This window comes from Diplotaxodon limnothrissa, linkage group LG8 (assembly GCF_057381915.1).
Source record: "Diplotaxodon limnothrissa isolate DT_005_m linkage group LG8, D_limnothrissa_male_GT1.1, whole genome shotgun sequence".
NCBI classification, from domain to species: domain Eukaryota; kingdom Metazoa; phylum Chordata; class Actinopteri; order Cichliformes; family Cichlidae; genus Diplotaxodon; species Diplotaxodon limnothrissa.
In genome coordinates, this window is record NC_140603.1 from 18,691,605 (window position 1) to 18,712,147 (window position 20,543).

At 38.7% G+C, this 20,543-nt stretch overlaps 1 protein-coding gene across 1 annotated transcript in view; it reads right to left on the minus strand.

The window, feature by feature from the left end:
* Positions 1–352: 352 nt before the first annotated feature.
* The window catches only part of atrnl1b (attractin-like 1b), a 71,614-nt gene continuing 51,423 nt past the window's right edge, over positions 353–20,543 (minus strand). Inside the window, exons 27-29 of the mRNA XM_085361420.1 lie at positions 10,447–10,554; positions 3,774–3,888; positions 353–2,444 (exon numbers count right to left, since the gene is read on the minus strand). Of these exons, the coding sequence (XP_085217546.1) occupies positions 2,320–2,444; positions 3,774–3,888; positions 10,447–10,554 (348 nt within the window). The 3' untranslated portion in view covers positions 353–2,319. The remainder of the gene's footprint in view (positions 2,445–3,773; positions 3,889–10,446; positions 10,555–20,543) is intronic.

The following is a 20,543-nucleotide window of genomic DNA, read 5'->3' on the forward strand; positions in this document are numbered from 1 at the left end:
CCTGCAAAGTGCCAAAACGTGTGCTTTGATCGAGGTGTTCACACTTGTTGATGATCAGTTAATTAACGTGCATTTGATTAGCAGCACCTGGCTCCTATTTACCCTCTTAATTCACACGGAAGAAATCAGTGCGTACTTAGTTTGTCCACACCCTGCTTCTGGAGTGCTTAGACTTATTTTTTGTGAAATAAATAATGACACACACTAATGTGTCACGTTGTTGTACATCTGTGTCATATTTACCGAATTTTACAACCTGCTGAGGACCAGATGATATGTAAAACCTAAGAATTTTAAAAAAGGCTTAAAAAAAGTTAAAAGACTTTACCACACAAAAGATTTCAAGGTCTGTTTTTATTATTTATTTATTTTCTGGCATGTTGTCCATCCTTAAAATACACTGAAGAATACTGATATGCAGTTTCTCATCTTTTCTTTTTTCATTTTTTCCTCCTTCACGGTACAGTGAGACCCTGATTCCTGTGTAATGACACCAGTATAGGAATACTCTACAAACACAAAATTAAAACACAATAGCTGGCATACCACCATAACGTAATGCATCGTCGTAACCACTTTGTAACAAAAAGCAAGAGAATGCCCGTACAGTCTTCAAAGATGCACAATTCAAAAAGGGTTGACATTAAAACAACTGATTTAAGTCAACAATGAAAATCGAGTTAAATGCGCTATTACACAGGAATCTGTTAAATATCAAAACAAATTATTAACGGAAATGCTCTTTACACAAGTGTAGCAAAAGACAATTTATCATAGATATAATATTATCAGGTGACAAGGCCTAAAATAAATGATAACCGCTCTGTCGTTCAGTCATAAAAAACTTGACAAAAACACACAAACTGTCAAGGGATAAGAGTGACAAAGACTCACATTTGTTCCAACAAGACACTGTACAGCTCAGGGTGGATTTGGGGCTAAAACACTCGACAGCTTTGAAAACTCTGCAGATCAACATTTCCCCGCCGGTTCGTGGAAAGCCAAGGCATTATAAAAAGGTAACATAACCCATTGCACTGAAGGACTGAAATAAAGTCATAGCTTTAGAGGACTACTTAGAAATAAAACAAACAAACTAGTAAACAGCCAGAGGAGCTTAATGTCCCTGGTCCAAGTTTATAAAGTAGGCATCTTTCTCCAACAGTACATGACATCCACCCACCTCATCGGTCGAGGACGAGCTCAGGAGCCAAGTTGCACAGCAAAACGATACAGTTACAAACTGTAGTAAAGAATGAGTCAAGATCTCAGTTTTCTTCTGCGTTATCGTACTTCTTCAAAGGAGACTACACCGAAGAAGAAGAAAATATATATATATTACAAATGAAACAAAAAGTTTTGGAGATTTCCATGTTTTAGTTGGATGGTGGGTGATTCGTCCGTGCCTCCTCCAGTATGTGGTCACCTACATGCTGGTGGTGGTGGTAGTTGCAGTGATATCTCGGCAGTATCTGTACGTGTATTCCACTAAAAATACAGACTTTAGCCTAGCTGCGTGGATGACACTTATGTACAGGAGATGCTAAAGATCATTAATGGTGAGCGATGAAGTGGTATGACAAAATGCTCTAGTTGTTAAAATGCTATCACGTGGTTGAAGGATGGTAAATCGCACAAAGCTTTCCCCAGAAAAAGGCATAATGAGTTCAGTCCATAGCAAAGGCTGAGTTAAGAGCTATGTCATACAAACTAAATGCTTTAGCACCGTTTAATACCACTTGTTGGCAAGCAAAAAATAAAAAAAAGAAAGAAAAAATAGGGCGGGACAAACATCGCATAATATACTGGATCCCTAACCAGCCATTTTCAATCATTTGTTGCATTTCCTAAGTGGTGTCAGAGAAATCTGTTTACTTTGATACAACCTAACATATAGACACCTTTGCTTTTTCCTTCATGCTGAGCAAATTTGTGGTCTCCCAAAGTCTTTAAGCCTAAAGCTTCAACTGTTTCACAATCTCCTCATTCATTTGTCTGTCATACTCTGTAGTAGCCGCTGAGCCGTCAGGTGTCTGCTTAATGCACGCCACTGGCTGCCAAAGCTAAAGGGAGAGTCCAGGATCCAGGAGAAGGATTTCGGAGTTTGGCGTATGCAGGATAGAGCAAAAAGGGCAAAAAAAGGTAACACAGGTTGTGCTCTTGGAACGTGGAAACTTCTGTGGTAGCAGCTAAGTGAAATCTCGTACATGTAGTCATGCCGTGTCTCTGCAAAGGCTTCCAACTGGGATCTGTGACATGTTGGAACAATATAATGTCAGATGGTGTAAATCGGGGCCCAGCAGATAAAGTTTTTGCGACTCAGACGCAGGTCCCTTGGTGTGCTGGAGGAAGGGCTTTTCGGTTCTTTATGGCCAAAGACTTCTCCTTAAAATCTGACGCTTTCTGCTGTGAAACGTCTATCAGTGCACTCGCTACAATGAGTCCTGAGGAGGAGAAAGAAAAAGAACAACATGAGGGTGAGAACTCCCACAAATTCATTTGTTCGGTTAAACAATTTCATAGATATTTTTATGGATGGATTTCTTTACTTTGGTTGACAGTGAGACAATTTCACTTGTTATGGCAATGAAGGAGCAAGTTCTAGGATTTTTCTCCTAAAGATTGAAGAACTAAAGATGACTTAATTTTAACTACTTTCCCCTTCAAACTGACCTTTTTTTTTTAGATTGATCCTGATCCTGACCACATGCACTTTCACATTTGAGGCAGTGTGGCCTACATTGTTTTGTTTTTAGGTTGCTTTTAAGATTTTGCCATGGCTTACTTTAGTGCCATGTAGATCGACGCTCAATATCAAAGCTGGACCCTGAAGTTGATGTTTACTCTCTGCACAGGCTTATGGTCTATTATAAATTGTGCAAGTGGCCACAACAGGTCTACTGCTTTACAGACCACTGAGGAGGACATTTGAGGACATGTCACCTGACCAGATAATATGTTCATAAACTTAAATGATTAAAATAGACATAGTTGTGTGTAACCAACGGGCCCCAAATCTCATAAGTTCAAACTCACCAAGCATCAGAATGGGGAAGCAAGGTTTAAGTGACTGTGAATGTGGTGTGGCTGTTAGTGCTAGATGGCAGACATAAACCCACACAACCATCTCTAGGATTTTACAGAGAATGGCCCAAAAAAAGAGAAGATAACCAGTGAGCGGCAGTTCTCTTGGCAAAAATCTATTGTTGATGTCAGAGGTCAGCTTTGAAATAGCAGGAAGGCAGGGTAATTCAAATAACCCCTCGTTACAACAAAGGTATACAGAAAAGCATCTCTAAACCCACTGATCCTTAAAGCCAGTGGGCTACAGCAGCAGAAGACCACACCAGGTGCCGCTCCTGTTAGCTAACAACAGAAAGCTGAGGCTACATTTTGTAAGGACCAAAATTTAACAACAGAATATTGAGAACAAATTATTTATTCTGGTGAGTCTTGATTTCTGCTGCAAAATTTACATTGTAGGGTCTGAGTTCGGCATAAACAACATGAAAGCATGGAGCCACCCTGCTCTCTATCAAAGTTCAGGCTGGTAGCTGCGATGTTAAGGTAGAAAGCAGAAGGCCATCTAACTCTGTCCTAGTGAGGTGTGCCTCAAAAAATGAAATAAAATGAAAAAACAAAATGTAAACTTTCATTACTCAGAGAACCTTGTAAATGTAGTCTTTCCCACATAACCCTCATGACCCTTATGCCACAGCAGGGTTAATACATTTAACCATAAGACAAAAAGATGGTTACAGTTTTGTAGTTACCTGACTGTCCCGGTGGAGGTAAGCCTGAAGGCCCAGAGGGCAGGCGCATGAGGACAGTCAACACAGCTGCTTTTCCTCCTGAACACGGTTCCATTGCAACAGGTTTAGGTGCACCCTGAAGAAAAGCGACGGTAAAATAGAAAAGATTTTATGACTTGCTCTGGAAATAAAGTTGTTTATATTTATGTGAAAAATACTGCAGTGTGAAAAGCACACAGTAAATACTGCCTTAAGAAAAGAAAGCAAGACAAAAGTACTTCACTGCTTTTAACAATAACCCAGCACCTGTGGATTGGTATAGCCCTGCTTTATCAACTATCAACAAAGTATCGATGTGTCTTACTAGTCCTTCTTTCCCTGCAGTTACACATGTGATGTTGAATTTTCTTTGTTGGGAGCAGCAGACCAAAAATCACTCATATCAGCTGCTGGAGTTGCCCCACTTAAGACAACACACCCTCCCTTCCCTCCTCCTGAGACAAATGCTTTGATTGGTCACACAACAAAAAACACTTGTGTCTCTGTCAGACAGTCAAAGTGTGGAGACAATGACCTACCCTCGGACTTAATGGCCAAAAACTGCCCGTCTCGAGTGTGAAAAACATGTCATCCTGATAATGAATGTCAAGGGTTTCACAGCATGTTTTGGATGAGAGGATAGAAATTGTGGAATAATAACATGTCTGAATGGAATTGACTTTTTCTTTTTTTATTTCTGTGTTGGCTGAATTTAAAATGGAGATGAGAGAGGCAGCAGAGGCAGGATTAAAAAAAAAAACAGGTCTGCATAAGCACATCCATTAAAACGTGAAAATCACGAGGCAGACTCGGTAATTTGTTTAAATGTATTCCACTGCAATCTGCCGTATATTTCACCCTGCGAAAACAAAAACACAAACACAAACACTGACGCTTTGGGTATTTTTAAAGCCGCATTGACTCCAAATACCTAATATACACAGTGAGTTAAGAGCAAAAGATTCAGGAAGTACATATCTTATTAGTTTTAGCTGCCAAATGGTAAAAAATATATGTTTCAGCATATTTGAGTGTAATTCAGGGCCACACAGTCTTGTTTCCTATGAAGCCTGCAGTGTAATTTTTAATGCAGTAATTAAGCTTGCCATTTGAAATGCCATGATTCACAACTGCTCTTGTGTAATGGCGCAGCTATATCCATGTTAGGCACAACTTCCTAGTCTCAAATTGGCCCCTCTTTTGTGACATGCTATCCTGCTGTTAGCAGCTTGTAGTCATAAATGGATGGTCAATGCCATACATAGGTAAGCTGTGTTGCTGAAAAAATGCTCAATGCACACTAATGTGCACAAAGCCAAGAAAATATACACTACACCACTGCACCACCAAAACCAGGAATAGTCTGTGACACAAACTGTAATGGAGCCATATGTGGAGCCCTACCATTTGAACATTGTGTCAAAACTAAGAAAGAAAAACACCTGGTTTCCTACTCAATGTTGATTTAAAGCGACACTAATCTTTCATTTTTAAAGCCAATTTGCTTGCAAAGGCGACTCCCTGGAAGAACGACCCAGGATCAGTCCAGCTAGCCTCAAGTATCATCAATATCTAGTACTCTGAATAAGCTGCACCCTTCAAGAGCACAACATGAAAGAGTCGTGCTACATATACTCGAAACATTTTTCCGTATTGTAGGCTGACTTACGGTTCGTTTACGTGCATTGTTACACAATCCAATTAGGCTACATGGTCGGAACACAATATTCTCATGCATCTGCTCAGGCACATTCACCATCAAGAGGGTAATATTAAAACTACGACTGACATTAGAGGGTAATTAAATTGCCAGCCATTTCATGACCATTCAAGTGATCCTGCTGCATAAGCTGCATTCATAAGAAGGAGTTCATTTATTCCATGTTGATTTTTGACGATTTGTGAGATACACATATATGGACCGCTGGGTGACACATCAGCTAAAATTGAGACTCGGAATCATCAGCACTGCTCAGCAGCAAAAGCAGAAGAACTAAAGATGAATTTGTCAAATTTAAAAGGAATGATCGACTACGTTTAGGCACGTATGGCTTTGATGACAGATCGCTAAAATACTGCAATGGCAACTAAACCAGTGGAGATGCTTTTATCTTCATAACTTTGGTCAGCTGCTGGTTAGATTGTTAAAACTCTTAATGGCCTCAACATCATTTGGGATTAACAGTTTATATGAAATCCCCTTAGGAGGTCCCCCCTATCTTTTAATTATTGATCCAGAATCTAATGCCACCCTTAGGTAAACTCCAAATCTAAGCTCTTGTTTGTGTTTAGTGCAGATTACCATTAGAAAGTAAACTATTTTACTTTTACAGAAATTTCCATTTGGTAGATGTGCCACTTGCTTATGCGCCCAGTTTGCTTTGCTGACATCGTTACCATGTACATCAACAATTTGATGGCTTCAGTTTGGTAAGCAAATATTTGTAGCCATCTGTAACTCTCCCCCGAACTGCAACACCAGCTCTGTTACAAGTGAACCATAAATTACACATTTTGGTTTGTGTAAGGCAGCAGGAAAGTTAAACCACTTTCTTTTGGCTCTCCCTCACTTCATTTAAATGCTTACGTTGCTCTGAGAAAAACAGACACATTCCTCCAGTGAAGAGGAAAATCAAATAAAGCTATTAATAAGTCATTTCCTTCAAGCTTAGTCGTAGGGTTGCCTTTTTAAATGGTCTAAAACTAGACAACTTTTAGATCTTCCAAAGATCTGAAAATAACACTTTTAGAATAAGTAGTGTATTCTAGTCATTCACAACCATCCACAAGCACATAAACATCCATACACAAATGCAAAACACAAAAACAACACACAATGTATCTCCTTTCCTTTCGCCACTGACAGGTGTCATCCATCATACTAGCTGTTCGTTAGTGGCTCCATATGTTGACTGCCCGGCCATAGTGAATATAGAGGCTGTGGTCTGCAGTGTTTGGGCACGAATCGCTCTGTCTAACAGCTGCTGACATCTTGGTCGCTAAAAGCCATGTCCATCTCGGGAGTTTAAACTAACCAAATGGAATAAAATGGCACAAAGGCTGTTATAATTTTCGCTCTCAGACCAGCTGGAGGGTCTGTAAGTAGTGACTGAGACATGCTACTAACTAATTCAGTGAGATCAATGCAGACGGTGCAGTTAAAGGATAAGGTCTTTTGTGTTCATGTTTTTTCCCCCTTTGTAAACTGCATTGGCTTCAGTGTGGATATGATATTCAAAAACCTGTTCTATGCTTTACTGCGTTAAAGCAGCGGGTCTGGGCTGGTGAAACAAATACAAAGCACAGCAACTGTGTCCTCTCTGACATCAAAAAATATTTCCAATAGCTAAGTGGCTCCAGATGCTGACCAATTAACCTTTAGAAAAGAGAAATAGGCTGGTTTGATATGTTTCACCTTCAGTTGGTGCCAAGTCATGTAATTGAGCTGTAAGTGGTCCACCGTAAGTATTTAGACACTTGGAACCACAGAGATTTAATTTTGTAAACATTTTTTCAACACAATACTTCCATGTACACAGATAAGATGCAGACATAGTGGCTTAACACAAATCATTTCAATAAATGGACGCTTAAAATTTTTTAAATTATTATTGTATTAACAAATGAATAAGAAATGTTATGTTTTAGCAAGCTTTTTAATGCAAAATACACCAACTTAGTCAATAAATAAATAACCGGTGGTTGACCAGTGCATTTGTCTGCATTCATTAAAAGATTACATATAGTTGCGGTGACCAACTGGTGTCCAGTAGCTGACCACTTTCGATCGTTGGCTGGTGGAAGACAACCTCTTAAACGGACTTCAACTAGGACTGCAATCACTCTCAGACAGATTGGTGAAGCTATAATTTATTAGACCTTTTGTCAACACATTGCATTCAATCCGAGTCCGTCTGCACTGATGAGCACAAGTCAATTGTAACATGCATCTTTGGGAACTCCACTCAACTAGTTATAGTCTTAAATATACTTGTATATCTATATGTATAAGTATACTTGTATAAAAGGTTGGCAAATACTAAGTCTACATCACTATCTGTGGAAGAATTTCTACATTTCTGCTGCAGTTCTGACTGGACTCTGAATGTAAGTAGTTATCATGAAGTTCTGTGGAATCTGAATTTTATATAAAGACGATTTATCACTATTAAGCACCGCATTACAAGAAAAAGATTGCATGTAATTGCTAACTTGACCCCATTCAATCTCAAACTGAGAGCACTGCCAACTTGACGCAGCAGAATCGATTTGAAGATGGCAGCTGACTGAGCGTGTGCAGACCCGACCGCTGTCTTCAAAGTAACCATTTCAAAGACTGAAAATTCATTGCACGCAGTCGCAATAACTTTGGTTGTGGTGCAATCCCAAACTACTCTTTTATCTCTTGTGACTGTAGCATAAGGAAATGTGACCACAACAGCACTGCATTCTTTTTTCCAGCTGTTGCCTTTACTGGAAAATAAACAGATGCAGGAAAGAGAAGGGAGTATAACCCGGTCAGCTCAAGGTTAGTTGGGGTTACACCAAGAATATCAAAATGTGGTAAATTTAGACCCTTTATATAAGTAAAGTAAATGAAAGATCAGTTTTATGTGCACAAGTATGTGGTTATAAAAGTATAACAGGGAACAAAGCCAACTTCAATAAAGGCCATATGGACATCTAGGTGAAGGATTCAAAGTCCCATATTTAAAGGTCAATTCTGCATCTTGACAGGGTTGAGAAACAGGAGACTGACGATCTATTTTTTTTTTCCAGTTATCATTTTCAAAACAGCTTGCAATATTTTTTTACAGCAATATTCTCCAGTGACTCCTCTTTACTGTGCCGCATAACAAGAACATCATCTTTGATTTCTTTTTTGCGCAGGAGTGGGAGGAACAGCACTGCAATAAATTACTGAACGACAGATGGACACGTGTCCCACTGTCAAGTACGTAATTAACATTTTACCTGAATCAAGGCAGAGCACCGGCTTCCAACGCCACTCAAATTTAGGGTGTACCGTACCGCTTTACAAGTGCAACAATATAGTGCACTCAGACAGCTAAGAAGCATTGTTTTCCTCCTGTTTTGCTCTTTACATTGCCCTTCACAATACCATAATGCACAGTGAGCACCACTCAGCGGTACACTAATAGCTAATGTAGTGCCTCTTCGCCGGTTGCCACAGTGATTTTATTTCTCTCAGCTCCGAGTGACACAGGGCTTGTTCCTAGATGAGGAATCGGCCCTTTGTTGCTATGATGACGACGTACCTCTGCGTAGAACTTTAAACGATGCTTTTACTCCACATGGCATAGAGCCCCGCACTGTACTCAGTGCCAGCCTACCCCTCTACTTTCTATCTGTATGGGAGGAATAGATAAGAGTGGAGCAACTGGGGGCTACAGAATAATTCACACCAAAGGTATATGAGCATCCAAGCTAAACAAATTATCAATCACATTTCGAATGCAGAGGCACCATTTGGCATATTTCCAGTAAACAACCAAAGAGGATAAATTAGGCAAAAATGGAAACGGAGTAAAATACACCCGGTGGGCCATGAAATTATGAAATGTTCCAAAAACAGTCCCGATGTCATCATTTTAATATCAGAGCGAGCAATTTCCTGTGACGCTTTTAAAAGAAGTGGCCATTGCTTCTAGCTAGACGATTAAAACCACCATACAAATAATTTGAAACATATAATAGATGCTTTAAAAAAATATTAAAAAGAAAACATTGATTGGAAAATGATTGTAGAGGGCAACACAAATAAACAAGAGGCATGGAGAGAAAGGGTCACAACGGGCACATTTCTTATTGACTGGACGACTGAATAAAAGGTTGAAATATTTTGTGTTGATGGCACGAGATGGCTGAAAATGGCACAATAACCCCTAATTATGCAGCAATAATAACTGCCATACTCTACATGTCAGTATATGCACTAACAAAAAAGTGCTTGCTTTTATTTGATGTTAGTACAAATATAACTAAATGGAAATAACACAGTCTCAGTTTGAGGCTTGTGTCAAAACTGAAGGTTCTTCGAGATAATGGATTTTATAAACAGGGAATTTCAATAATCACAATGAAAGAAATTCATAAAGAATTCACTGTCAACCATCGCTATGTAAGATTTTTCCCAAGATGCTTCTGGAATAGAGTAATGAAAACGCAAATGTGCATCAAGAGTATTATTCTAAACCCAACAGTCAAATTAATCCGTATTTAATATATGCTGAGCCTAGCTATAGCTCCTCAGTTCAAGCCCTGAGTGAAACAAACCACTTTCTTCACAAAACCCATAAAGCTAACCTTCTTGACAGTGGCAGTGTCTCACAAACAGAAGGTTTGGACAGGTTTCTGTGCCTGGATGTCTGTTTTTAATGACGTCACACAGAGCAAAGACTAGGAGAAACTGTCTGAAATGCAGCGTTTAGAGCAGCTTGAAGCCTCACATGGATTACTTGTACACATGCTGGCATTTGTATTTAAATAGTTAGTCATAATTAACAAGAGTCTCTACAGCTGCAACGATATAACTAAGAGAAAATAATGAACAGCATAATAAGTTCCCGTTAACTTTACCGTCACAAATGTGATTATCTGTATGTGCACATGTAAGCGAGTGAGTAAGACTCACGTCAAGCACAGGCTGCAACACTTCTGTTACTTCTCCTCTGGCTTCCAATGAGACGTCGACTGAGGCAAAAGGACGACTGGCCATCTGCTGACGCTCTCTCATCAGTTGCTGTAATATCAAACACAGATGACAGATAAGCAAAACACAGGGCATACTCTCATACAACAATATCAACAGGGAAAAGCTTTTGGGGCTTTGTGATTGACTACATATAAAGACATAAACAGTACATATTTCAAACACATAATTTACACCAAAACGTAAAAACCCTGAAAGTATAATCATTTTAAGAGTCAGCCCATAAAAGTCACCCCAAATCAATATGAAGGCGATGGTTTGTGTGTGGGTAAAATCTATAGACACAGTAACTGTATTGTTTTTGTTTTTTTAACATACATGTTATAGAACTAAACTTTACAGCAGCGGTCCCCAACCCCCGGGCCTCAAACCGGTACTGGTCCGTGAGTCGTTTGGTACCAGGCCGCGAGAGTTGAGGCTCGGGTGTGAAATGTATGGTTTTCAGGGTTTTTAAATCGGTTTTCAGCGTTATTTTGTTATCGTTTTTATCGTTAACTCAGTTTTCCTGGGTCTTTTCAAGTGTGTTATGAATAAATCTTCTTTTTTTCGGTACCCGTACTAGTTTTATTTTGTTGTATTTATCCGCGACACCTTAAAGGCTGGTCCGTGAAAATATTGTCGGGCATAAACCGGTCCGTGGCGCAAAAAAGGTTGGAGACCGCTGCTTTACAGGGTTAAAGAATGAGAAAGAATGAAGAACTGAAAATGAAATACTGATTTCATCGAGTGTAACCTATAGCTGCAGGGCTATTACAGTATGAAGCTAAAAATCAATAGCAGATATCAATGAGGAAGCACTAAAAGACTACTCATAAATGTCCATGACCTAAAGACATGGAGAATTACTACTCCACTGAGCTCCAAGTCTACTTTTTGTATTGAGTTGTTTTTTTATAGCCCTGAATTAGATGCAAAAATATTATATGAAATAGTTATGGAGGTACAAAAATATTCAAAGGATTTTTTTTTAATATAATGGTACAAAATATATGATACAAAACTAGACAGATTCCATATGCATTAACATTAAAAATCAAAACCATCAGTGTAGGAACGTATCTCTCCAGATTTGACCAACACATTCTGCAATATATTTACCGGTTCCTCTCCAGGCTGTGGTGCGGTTATTACCCCACAGTGATACAATTTCTGCGGCTTTGACTGAGCAGAAAATAGCTTCTCTTGTTCCTCACTAATCAATATTGTAAAACAACTAGCGCCACACTTTCATCATTGTCTGATCAATATCTAAATAGGCTGCCATTTTAGTGCCAAGGACATCAGTGATTGTTATTGGATTTGTGATGAGCTTAAGTGTGTTGCATTAAGATCTAATTGTACTTCAGATTAGTAAGCATTTCAAGTGGTTGTGCTGGTCCACCTTATAACCTGACTATCCTCTGCACTTATCCTAGAAATTGTTTCACATGAAAAAAAAGTTAAGAAAAAAATGTCATTGCAAAAAAACCTTCTATATTCCTGAAGAAAAGCTGTGATTGATGTTTTAAGTAATCCAAAGAACAAGTAGGTGAGCAAATACACAAGGAAAGTCAAGGGTTGTTTTTTGTGCACATTGTGACATTATGTATATAAAAGTGATTTTTAAGCCACTGTAAAACTAAAATATAAGCTTTATTATAAGAAATGAATGAACTACTGTGATTAAAAGACCCACGTGTGACCAACTAGTTAAAGTAATTCAGCACTACCTCCAAGGTCAGGGATCATTTCATTGGATGCTACTGTATATGCAGACTAGGGCTGGGCCATATTATACCGTTCACGGTAATACCGGTATAATGTTAGGCAACGATAGGAAAATGAAATATCGCGATAGAATGGGAGTAAAACGCGCATGCGCAGTGCCTTTGTTTTCATACGCACATGGCCGATTGTTGAGTGAAACAGATGAACCAGAATTGGTTTGTAAAAATGGTGCAACTTCCGTGATGTGGAACTGGTTTGGTGTTTGTCCGTCAGATACACAACAAAGCACATTTTTTTGCAGAACATGCAAGCGGCCGTCGTTATTGTCATATTTGTCGGACTAAGATGCTCTTAAATCTGGGAGTAATCTGGGTCCTAAACTCCGTATTCTTCAGGTCAAACAACACTGCAGCATCACTTAGAGTTAAAAACTGTCTAAATTCTTTCATCTTTAATAAAACGATCAGCATTGCTGCTTTACCAGGTGTAACTATAAAGTTTAACTTCCAGGCATCCATGAAAACAAAAGTTATTACATTTAACGGAGTTAGAAGTTAGCAGGAAGCTAGCGGAAGTTAGCTCGCTAGTTTCGCTAGTTACCTAAGCATGATATTGCATGTTCTGACTGAGAGATTTCTGAAAAAAATCAAACGTACAGCTCTGCTATCACTTCCAACATAAATGAAGACAGGAAACTAAACAGCAGTGACGTTTGTAGGGTTACTGAAGTTGGGCTAGCTGGTATATAATGATGTGCTACGTGATCGCTAGCGGCACAGCTATGTTAGCATGACATAAACAGTGAAGCTGGAGGACGAACACTAACACTTTTCCACTTATAAAAGTTAACGTTAAGGTTCCTGATGGTTAGAGACAAATGCAATCGCATGGCAGGATACTGTAAACGGACCAAACTTCAGTCAGGAGAACAACTGAGATAATCCATCCACAATACGAGGTTAGTCATTAATATACTGCAACAACATGGGAATAGAGCAGCTGCCAGAGAATTCAACATTAATGAATCAATGGTACAGAAGTGGAGGAAGCAAGAAGAATGAGTTTAATAAAGTTTGATTTATCTGACTGCTTTGTTTCGCTTAATGTGCCTTATAATCCCGTGCACCTTATGGTCCGAAAAATGCGTACTGCACACTGCAATTTAATGTCGCAAAGCACCTCTTTTTAACTTCAGTGGATATTATACATGGTTATGCTCAGGATATGTCAGCACATTTCTACTGGAAATGCCTTTTGGTTAAACTTTCAGCAAGGAATTTGCATTTGCACTGTTACATTTTTATAAAGCTTTAATGTACATAAAAACCAGCTTCTTGTTTAAGTGAAAATAAATGGAAGGTTGTCTTTTTGCGCTAGTAGTGTTGTGGAGTTGTATTTTGTCTCGCATCAATTATATCGTCGGTTATATCGTTATCGCAAATTTTCAAATATATATCGTGATAAATATTTTTGGCCATATCGCCCTGCTCTAATGCAGACTAATATTGATTACCAGCTACAACAGCTTGGCTGGTATCATTTTCACTACAAGTCTGTCTGTGTGTGAGTGCATTTGTTCCCACCATGCAGCGCTTTTTGCTTTGAGCAGATATATTTTAACAATAAGATCGGATTGCACCAGTCATAGACAAGCAGGTTGGATCAAAAGGAGTACAATAGATGGATGTGGTCACAAAGGTCCATTGGGCCTCATTCGCTAATATTTCCATAGAAAATACTCTCGCAACATTATCGTTGGATTCATGAAACATGTGCAGCAACCTGTTTTATTCTTACCACCATGCGTATGTGAGTGAATCAGGATTAGTCTAATCCAGCAGGCTTGTGCAATCTGCATGCTACCTGCATTTCTCCTCATGACGAAGAGAAACTGAGCAAAGCAACAACAATAATGTAAGTGAGAAGTTGCAAGAAAAAAACTATTTTTATATCTATTTCACAGTACCTGTTTGCCCTCTGATAGGCTGACAACTTGTCCAGTGTGGAGCCTTTAGCCATGTGACAGAGAGGCTGAATTGAATAAGACTAATTGATGAATAATGATGATAATGATAACAGCAATAATAATAATACTAATTCAGCTGTGTCAAACTTTGAACACAGCATGTACAAATACTTTGTAGCACAGCACATCGCATTTGTATGTAAGCCACCGTAGAATTCAAATGCTTCAATAACAGAACATTTTTGTTGCCTTCTGTAGTTTATCTCATGCAAAAAAGCTCAGATTTTTCATCTCTAATAAACAATTTAAGTAGTCTCTAATTTATCTCATCCCATTAAGAAAACTGTGTGTGACTGTTTGGGTCAGTTGTATTACGCTGAGTTTTCTGTCGGCACAGGAATTTGTCCTTGGGGCAGTAATGAACCCTGAAAATCTTGTGTCCAGACCTTCACCCTCGCTCACCCTGAATATAATTAGGTATTCATTAGTCTGGCCATTAATTGGCAAATTCATACGAGGTCTGGAAAGGTTGACAGCAATGTAGAAATGAACAAGGGGGGCTAGCAGTATATCAAGGACTCGATCTGTGTAACAGGTTTATAAAAATACTATTAGGCCTCTGCATTCATTATCTAAAATTGCTGTTGTTCTGTTGAGGATGTACACTGGAAAACACCAAATAAGATGTCATAACACTAATAAGATATTTGGTAGCAAACAGTGGTTCAACACCAAGAACACCTTCAAATAGGTAGACCTCTTCAAATGATTTTGGTCTTATCCATCCATCCATCCATCCATCCATCCATCCATCCATCTATGCGTTTATATCTATAAAAACCCTATGCATATATATTTTTCTCACTAAAGACACACACACACACACACACACACACACACACACACACACACACACACACACACACACACGACCATACTGCACAATTGATCTTATATAAAATATTGTAGATATCTAATAAAAACATTTTTTAATTAAAACACAGCCTTAATCAACCTAAAAGACCCAAAAATGAAACAATAAACAGTAAAAATTTTTTTTAATCATTTCATTATTACATTGTTATGTACGTATATTACGTTTTGTATACATCTACCTTAAGTACTTTCTAATAGATTATTTGTTTAACTTAATTTGCTAATTTAACAGGGATAATTGACATTATAACACCTGTGAAATAAAAAGCTAACCACAGGCCAGATGACAGACACAACATATTTGATTCTGTGCTGATTGAAGTAGCCTCAGCACAACAACAAGAAAGGTAACTACCTGGCATAGCAACACAAACCCTTTAAGTAAGCACACAGTCCTGCATAGACATAGCATACTCATTTGCAGAAAGATACAGTATTCCGTTAGTTTAGAAGGAGTACATTATGATCTGTGATTGCACCTGACTTTTTCATTATGATAACACTTGCTAATAATGATCAGCAAATGTTGTTTCCTGAATTTTCTCATTTCTACCAATGCACGTATAGACTCAGTTGATTATTTTGCAGTCCTATCTAAAAGAATGGAAGGTGGGCCATAACTTTATTCTCAATGGTCACTGGGACATAAAAATGCATGCACATTATCCCCAGTCAAAAGCAATACAAATCACTTAGAAAGTTTGCTGACTTTCACAGAATTAAAGCCTGATTAACAAGTCGGTCCACACTGCCAACACAAACAGCGTCTGTTCATCCCACAAATATGAACAGTGAACAAACTCCATGCTAATTTTAGTTATGGCCACAATAATCCAAAAGAAAGTGAGACAGACTTTTACTGTTTCTTTAATATGATGAGTAGAGATGTTACAGCCACAACCCAGCTGCAGCATCAGTGATTAATATCATGACTGCCTTGTTTCTGTTTTCTTCCACTCTACGCAGGATTCTTTCAATGCCATATAAGTGTAAGTAACTAAGTGTAAGTACACGTAAGTAGTTATTAATTGGGGTCGGACTTTTAAAACACTGGAAATCTAATTGTAGTCTGGGCCAAGGTTAAAAATCGGATAAACAGCCAGTGCATCCTGTGTGTCCTACACTCTGAAAATGAAAGTATACTCTCTTTCAATTCAAAGGTTTTACTTATCGGGACACATTAAAAAAAAAAAAACCTGTCCCTTACCAAATTAAATTTATTTTAATACAACCTCAGAACAACAAGGAAACATCACATTATACAAATTATAACAAAAATGCAGAAGCATTGTGTGAAAAAGTAACCCCAGTCGAAATGCTCCCACATGAATTAAGAAGATAAGTAGAACCGTGTGACGCTAATGAAATCATTTGACTAATCCAACATCAGCAAATGTGAGGACCTCGATCAAAGCACAAGATTTGGCATTTTGCTGATCTGAAGTATTGTCTACAAAGCCACTTCCAAGCAATCTGAAGTCCATCACTCTCCAGTGAGAAATATTATTCACAAGTGGAAAATATTGAACATTCACAGTTGCTAATCTCACAGAAGTGGCCCAGCAACTTGACCCCAAGGTTGGACTTTGCAATGCTATGAACCTGTTCAAACTGAATAAGTTTGGCTTGTTTGGAAGAACAAACAACAAGACTTCTGGCCTTACTGCACAAACACCTCACATCAACGATGGTGGAGGGAGGATGATTTGGGCTCGTTTTGCAGTCACAGAACCCGGGAACCTTGCAGTCATTGCGTTTACCATGAACTCCTCTGTATACCAAAGTATTCCAGAGTGAAAAGAAGTGAAATGCTGTCGCCGGACCTCAAGATAAACAAATGCCCATAAACCTCAGTGAACTAAAGGAACGCTGTAAAAAACACAGTTAGCCCAAACGCCTCAATAATGATGTCAGAGATTGATACAGAAGATGATTACATCAAGTTATTGCTGCTTAAGGTGGTTTAATAATTAATGGAATCAAAGGGCTGTGGGGCTTGGTTTCTCACACAGTGGTTTTCCATTTTTGGTTTTTAATAAGTAAATAATGACATGGTGTATTATGAGTTTTTTTTTCTTATTCATCTGAATCATTTTAGAACCCGGTAAGGACCAGACGATGTTTTATTAGGTCCTGATACATAAAACCTCAGAGCTAAAAAAGAGGGTGTATTTTGTGTCAGTACATTATTTTGAAGATGCAGCTGTTACTGTATTGTTGTACAGACTTGCTGGTAGAACATGCATGAAAAAAGGCCCCAAAAACTGCACCGATTTGTTCCCTCAGTCTGAAAATATTGCCTAGGGGAGGTAAAGCTAAGGGGAAAAAAACAACAATATGAAATTGAGATTGATCACCTGATTGATTTTTCTTTTGTAGCTCTGATTTTTTAACTTACATCTGAGGTCCCGTGTTAGATTGTTGTACATCTCTACTATTAAACGTCAAAGCAGCAATATCAAACCAACAGATCTGACCTGCCTAGGCCACCACAAGTTGAAATGAGAAATTTTGCCCTTTGCAATAAGATAAACACAGGCTCGAGTGCCAAGCAAAGTTGTTGCAAAACAAGAAAACAGCTCACCGGTTATTACTGGTTCCAACACAAAAGCTTCAAATCCAACAACGTTCATTGTAAATGTCAGATAGAAGCAATGTTATTTATCATGGTGCAGAATTAATTTAAAGCAGCAGCAAATCACAAAAAGAGAGCGGGAGCAAAGTCGGGGAATGCTTTGCTCTGTGTCCAGAACATGTTTGTGCTGGGAATACAATCATCAAAGGTCCAACACAATACCGGAAAGATTCTAGAAATGAATACTAAGTTACTGACAAAAGGCGAGAGTGAACTCTGTAAAACCAATTAACGTTTGTGCAATGACAGACTGATTTTGTCAAGAATACAAGCTGGAGCCATTCACAGTTTTGATAAGGGTGGGCATGGAGTGCATTACTATGCAACTTGATTAATTTGGCAAGTGAGTGCATGAATTATCTGTCTAGTGAATACAGCATTTTGTTCCCTTCACTGGATTCTATAAAAGGGTAGGTGTCATCCCGCCTCTGAGCATATTCTACACCTAAGCAGGTCACTTTGTCCCTTTCAAAGATCACTGGCTGTACCCACCGGCTCAGTCCCGCAGAATAAAAATAAAAGTAAACACTTCATAAGATGGAAAACAAAATGTTGAAGTGCTTGAGTATGGGAGGTTAAATGAATATATAAAATAGTCACTTATTAGTAAGATAGCTTCTAAACTTCCAAACTGTGGCATAAGTTGTACTACTAATGACAGTCGTGCTCGATGTGTAACTTAAGGTGGAATTATTAGAGCGCAAACTTTAAACTGAACAAAGGACAATCAAGGTGACAAGAGGCTTAAGAGTAGGATAATCTTATTGTAGCAATCGATGACTGCTGATTGAGCTCTTCAAGAGCACACACTGAGACCAACAAGTCTGCAGAGGGACAAGCGAAAATTATGTGGTTAGTAATGTGTTCCTTTCACTTCTGTCAATGAGAGCACAATAATAAATCAGGCAATCCAAATGGGTGTTGTTGAAGTGGCTATTTTGGGTGATACTTAAGGCTCTTGGTGCCTGTATGAAAAAGCAGGATGTGTATTTAGGTGCTAGGCAATCAAATGCATGGAGTCCTCTTTGGAATGCCATGTTTTTGCCTTGCCAATGGAGTATTTGTTTACGTTCTTTGCAAGAAAAATTAAAGTGAATGTTATTATGATCACTTGCAATAAACACGCATGCCATTCAGCCCTTAAACTCAGGGGTCTTTTATGTGAAAGTGCCTACAGCACATCTGCACACACACACAAAGGGCTTGGTTTGGCTCATTCTGGCCAAGACCTGAAGTACACTCAAATTCAGACAGGAAAATGGACAGCTGTGAACATCACACACAAGCAGCTGCTTTGATTCCATTTCCTGGTTTGTGTAGATGATGTGTTGGCAATAACTTGAGTGCGTTTTCTGTGAACGCACATCTACGCATTTGCAAGAAATTGATGGTCATGTGGTCTTCCGAACAACCAAAACAAATAACTATAAAAGCTAGAGTCCCAAGACAAAAACACATATACTGAAATAAAAATATACCACAAGCCTTTGCGCTAACTTTTACATTCCTCACTTGCTTGTCTTCAGCTGACACAACAATCATTGCGCCATCAGATCTGCCCATCAGTAGTTATGAAGGCCACGATAATGTAATAATAATGGTCCTTTCACCTACAATAGCACAAGAAAACATTGCTCTACACAACCATCTGTATTTACATATGTTGCGAAGCATGTCTCTGTGTGTGAGAGCGATAAAGAGAGGAGCTGCATTAGATAAATTCATGTGCTTGTGTGTGTATCATCTTTGTGTTGCAGTCTCGTGAAATGTCAACACTCCCTCCCTTCTGTTCCCCCCACAGGTAGCTTCAAAGAGGTCAGCCCTTGTCCTCTTCTGTGGCATTTACAGCTGTTGTCTTCCTCCCTTTTTCCCCACTCAGGATCCAAGTCTTGTCACCTACCTTCAACTAAAATTATTCAAATATAAAAGCTGTCACTTTGAAACCACATCCTTTCAAGTCCACACAAAAAGAAACCCCTTATTCAATTATTCATTTAGTGTGGTAAATGATCAGCCTTGTAAGATTAACTTAATAGAAGGAATTACATATTCTCCATTTAAAGGCTCGTGGAATGCTCTTGTTTATTATTGAATCATTGGGTATTGGGTATCCTCCATTCACAGCTATTCTTTTACGATTATGTCCTTATTATTATGACAATGATTGCTTGGATATAAAGAAATACTCTTGTCAAATTTGATCCTGAGACAAAAAACCCCCCACAAATATAAATATCATATAAAACTATTGCCTTTTCGATCCAACACATTACAGAAGGAGTAATACAGACTTCACATCAAAAAGCCAATACCAAGTATCAGACATCCGTATGCCACTTGGCCTAATCAGAATCTCATTATTGTCTCTGCCATTCCTGAAAGCCTCATTAGGACTCATTCATTCCATGCCCTTATGTCAGATTGAGGCTTAAATGGCCCCGCAGACCAAATCCTCCCATCTTGTATTTGGACAAGTCTTGTAAGTGCTGAGGCTGTGCACCAATTCTTTCAAATTAACTGGACATAGTGTTTACAAAAGAGCCAAATCAGGTCATCAATGAGACAACACTGACAGAACTGAGTCGGTTAACCTAACACTACAGGAGACTTAGTACCGTAGTTATAACTTTACTTTGGTTACTACACAACATCAAGTAGCTAGTATTACAAGCAGTGTAGTAAATCAGACATTCTGTTTTCCACCACTCGCTTGGCACTGGATAATTATCTGAGTAACAGTGAAAAATAAGGGCAAAACTGGTGGATTAGAAAATA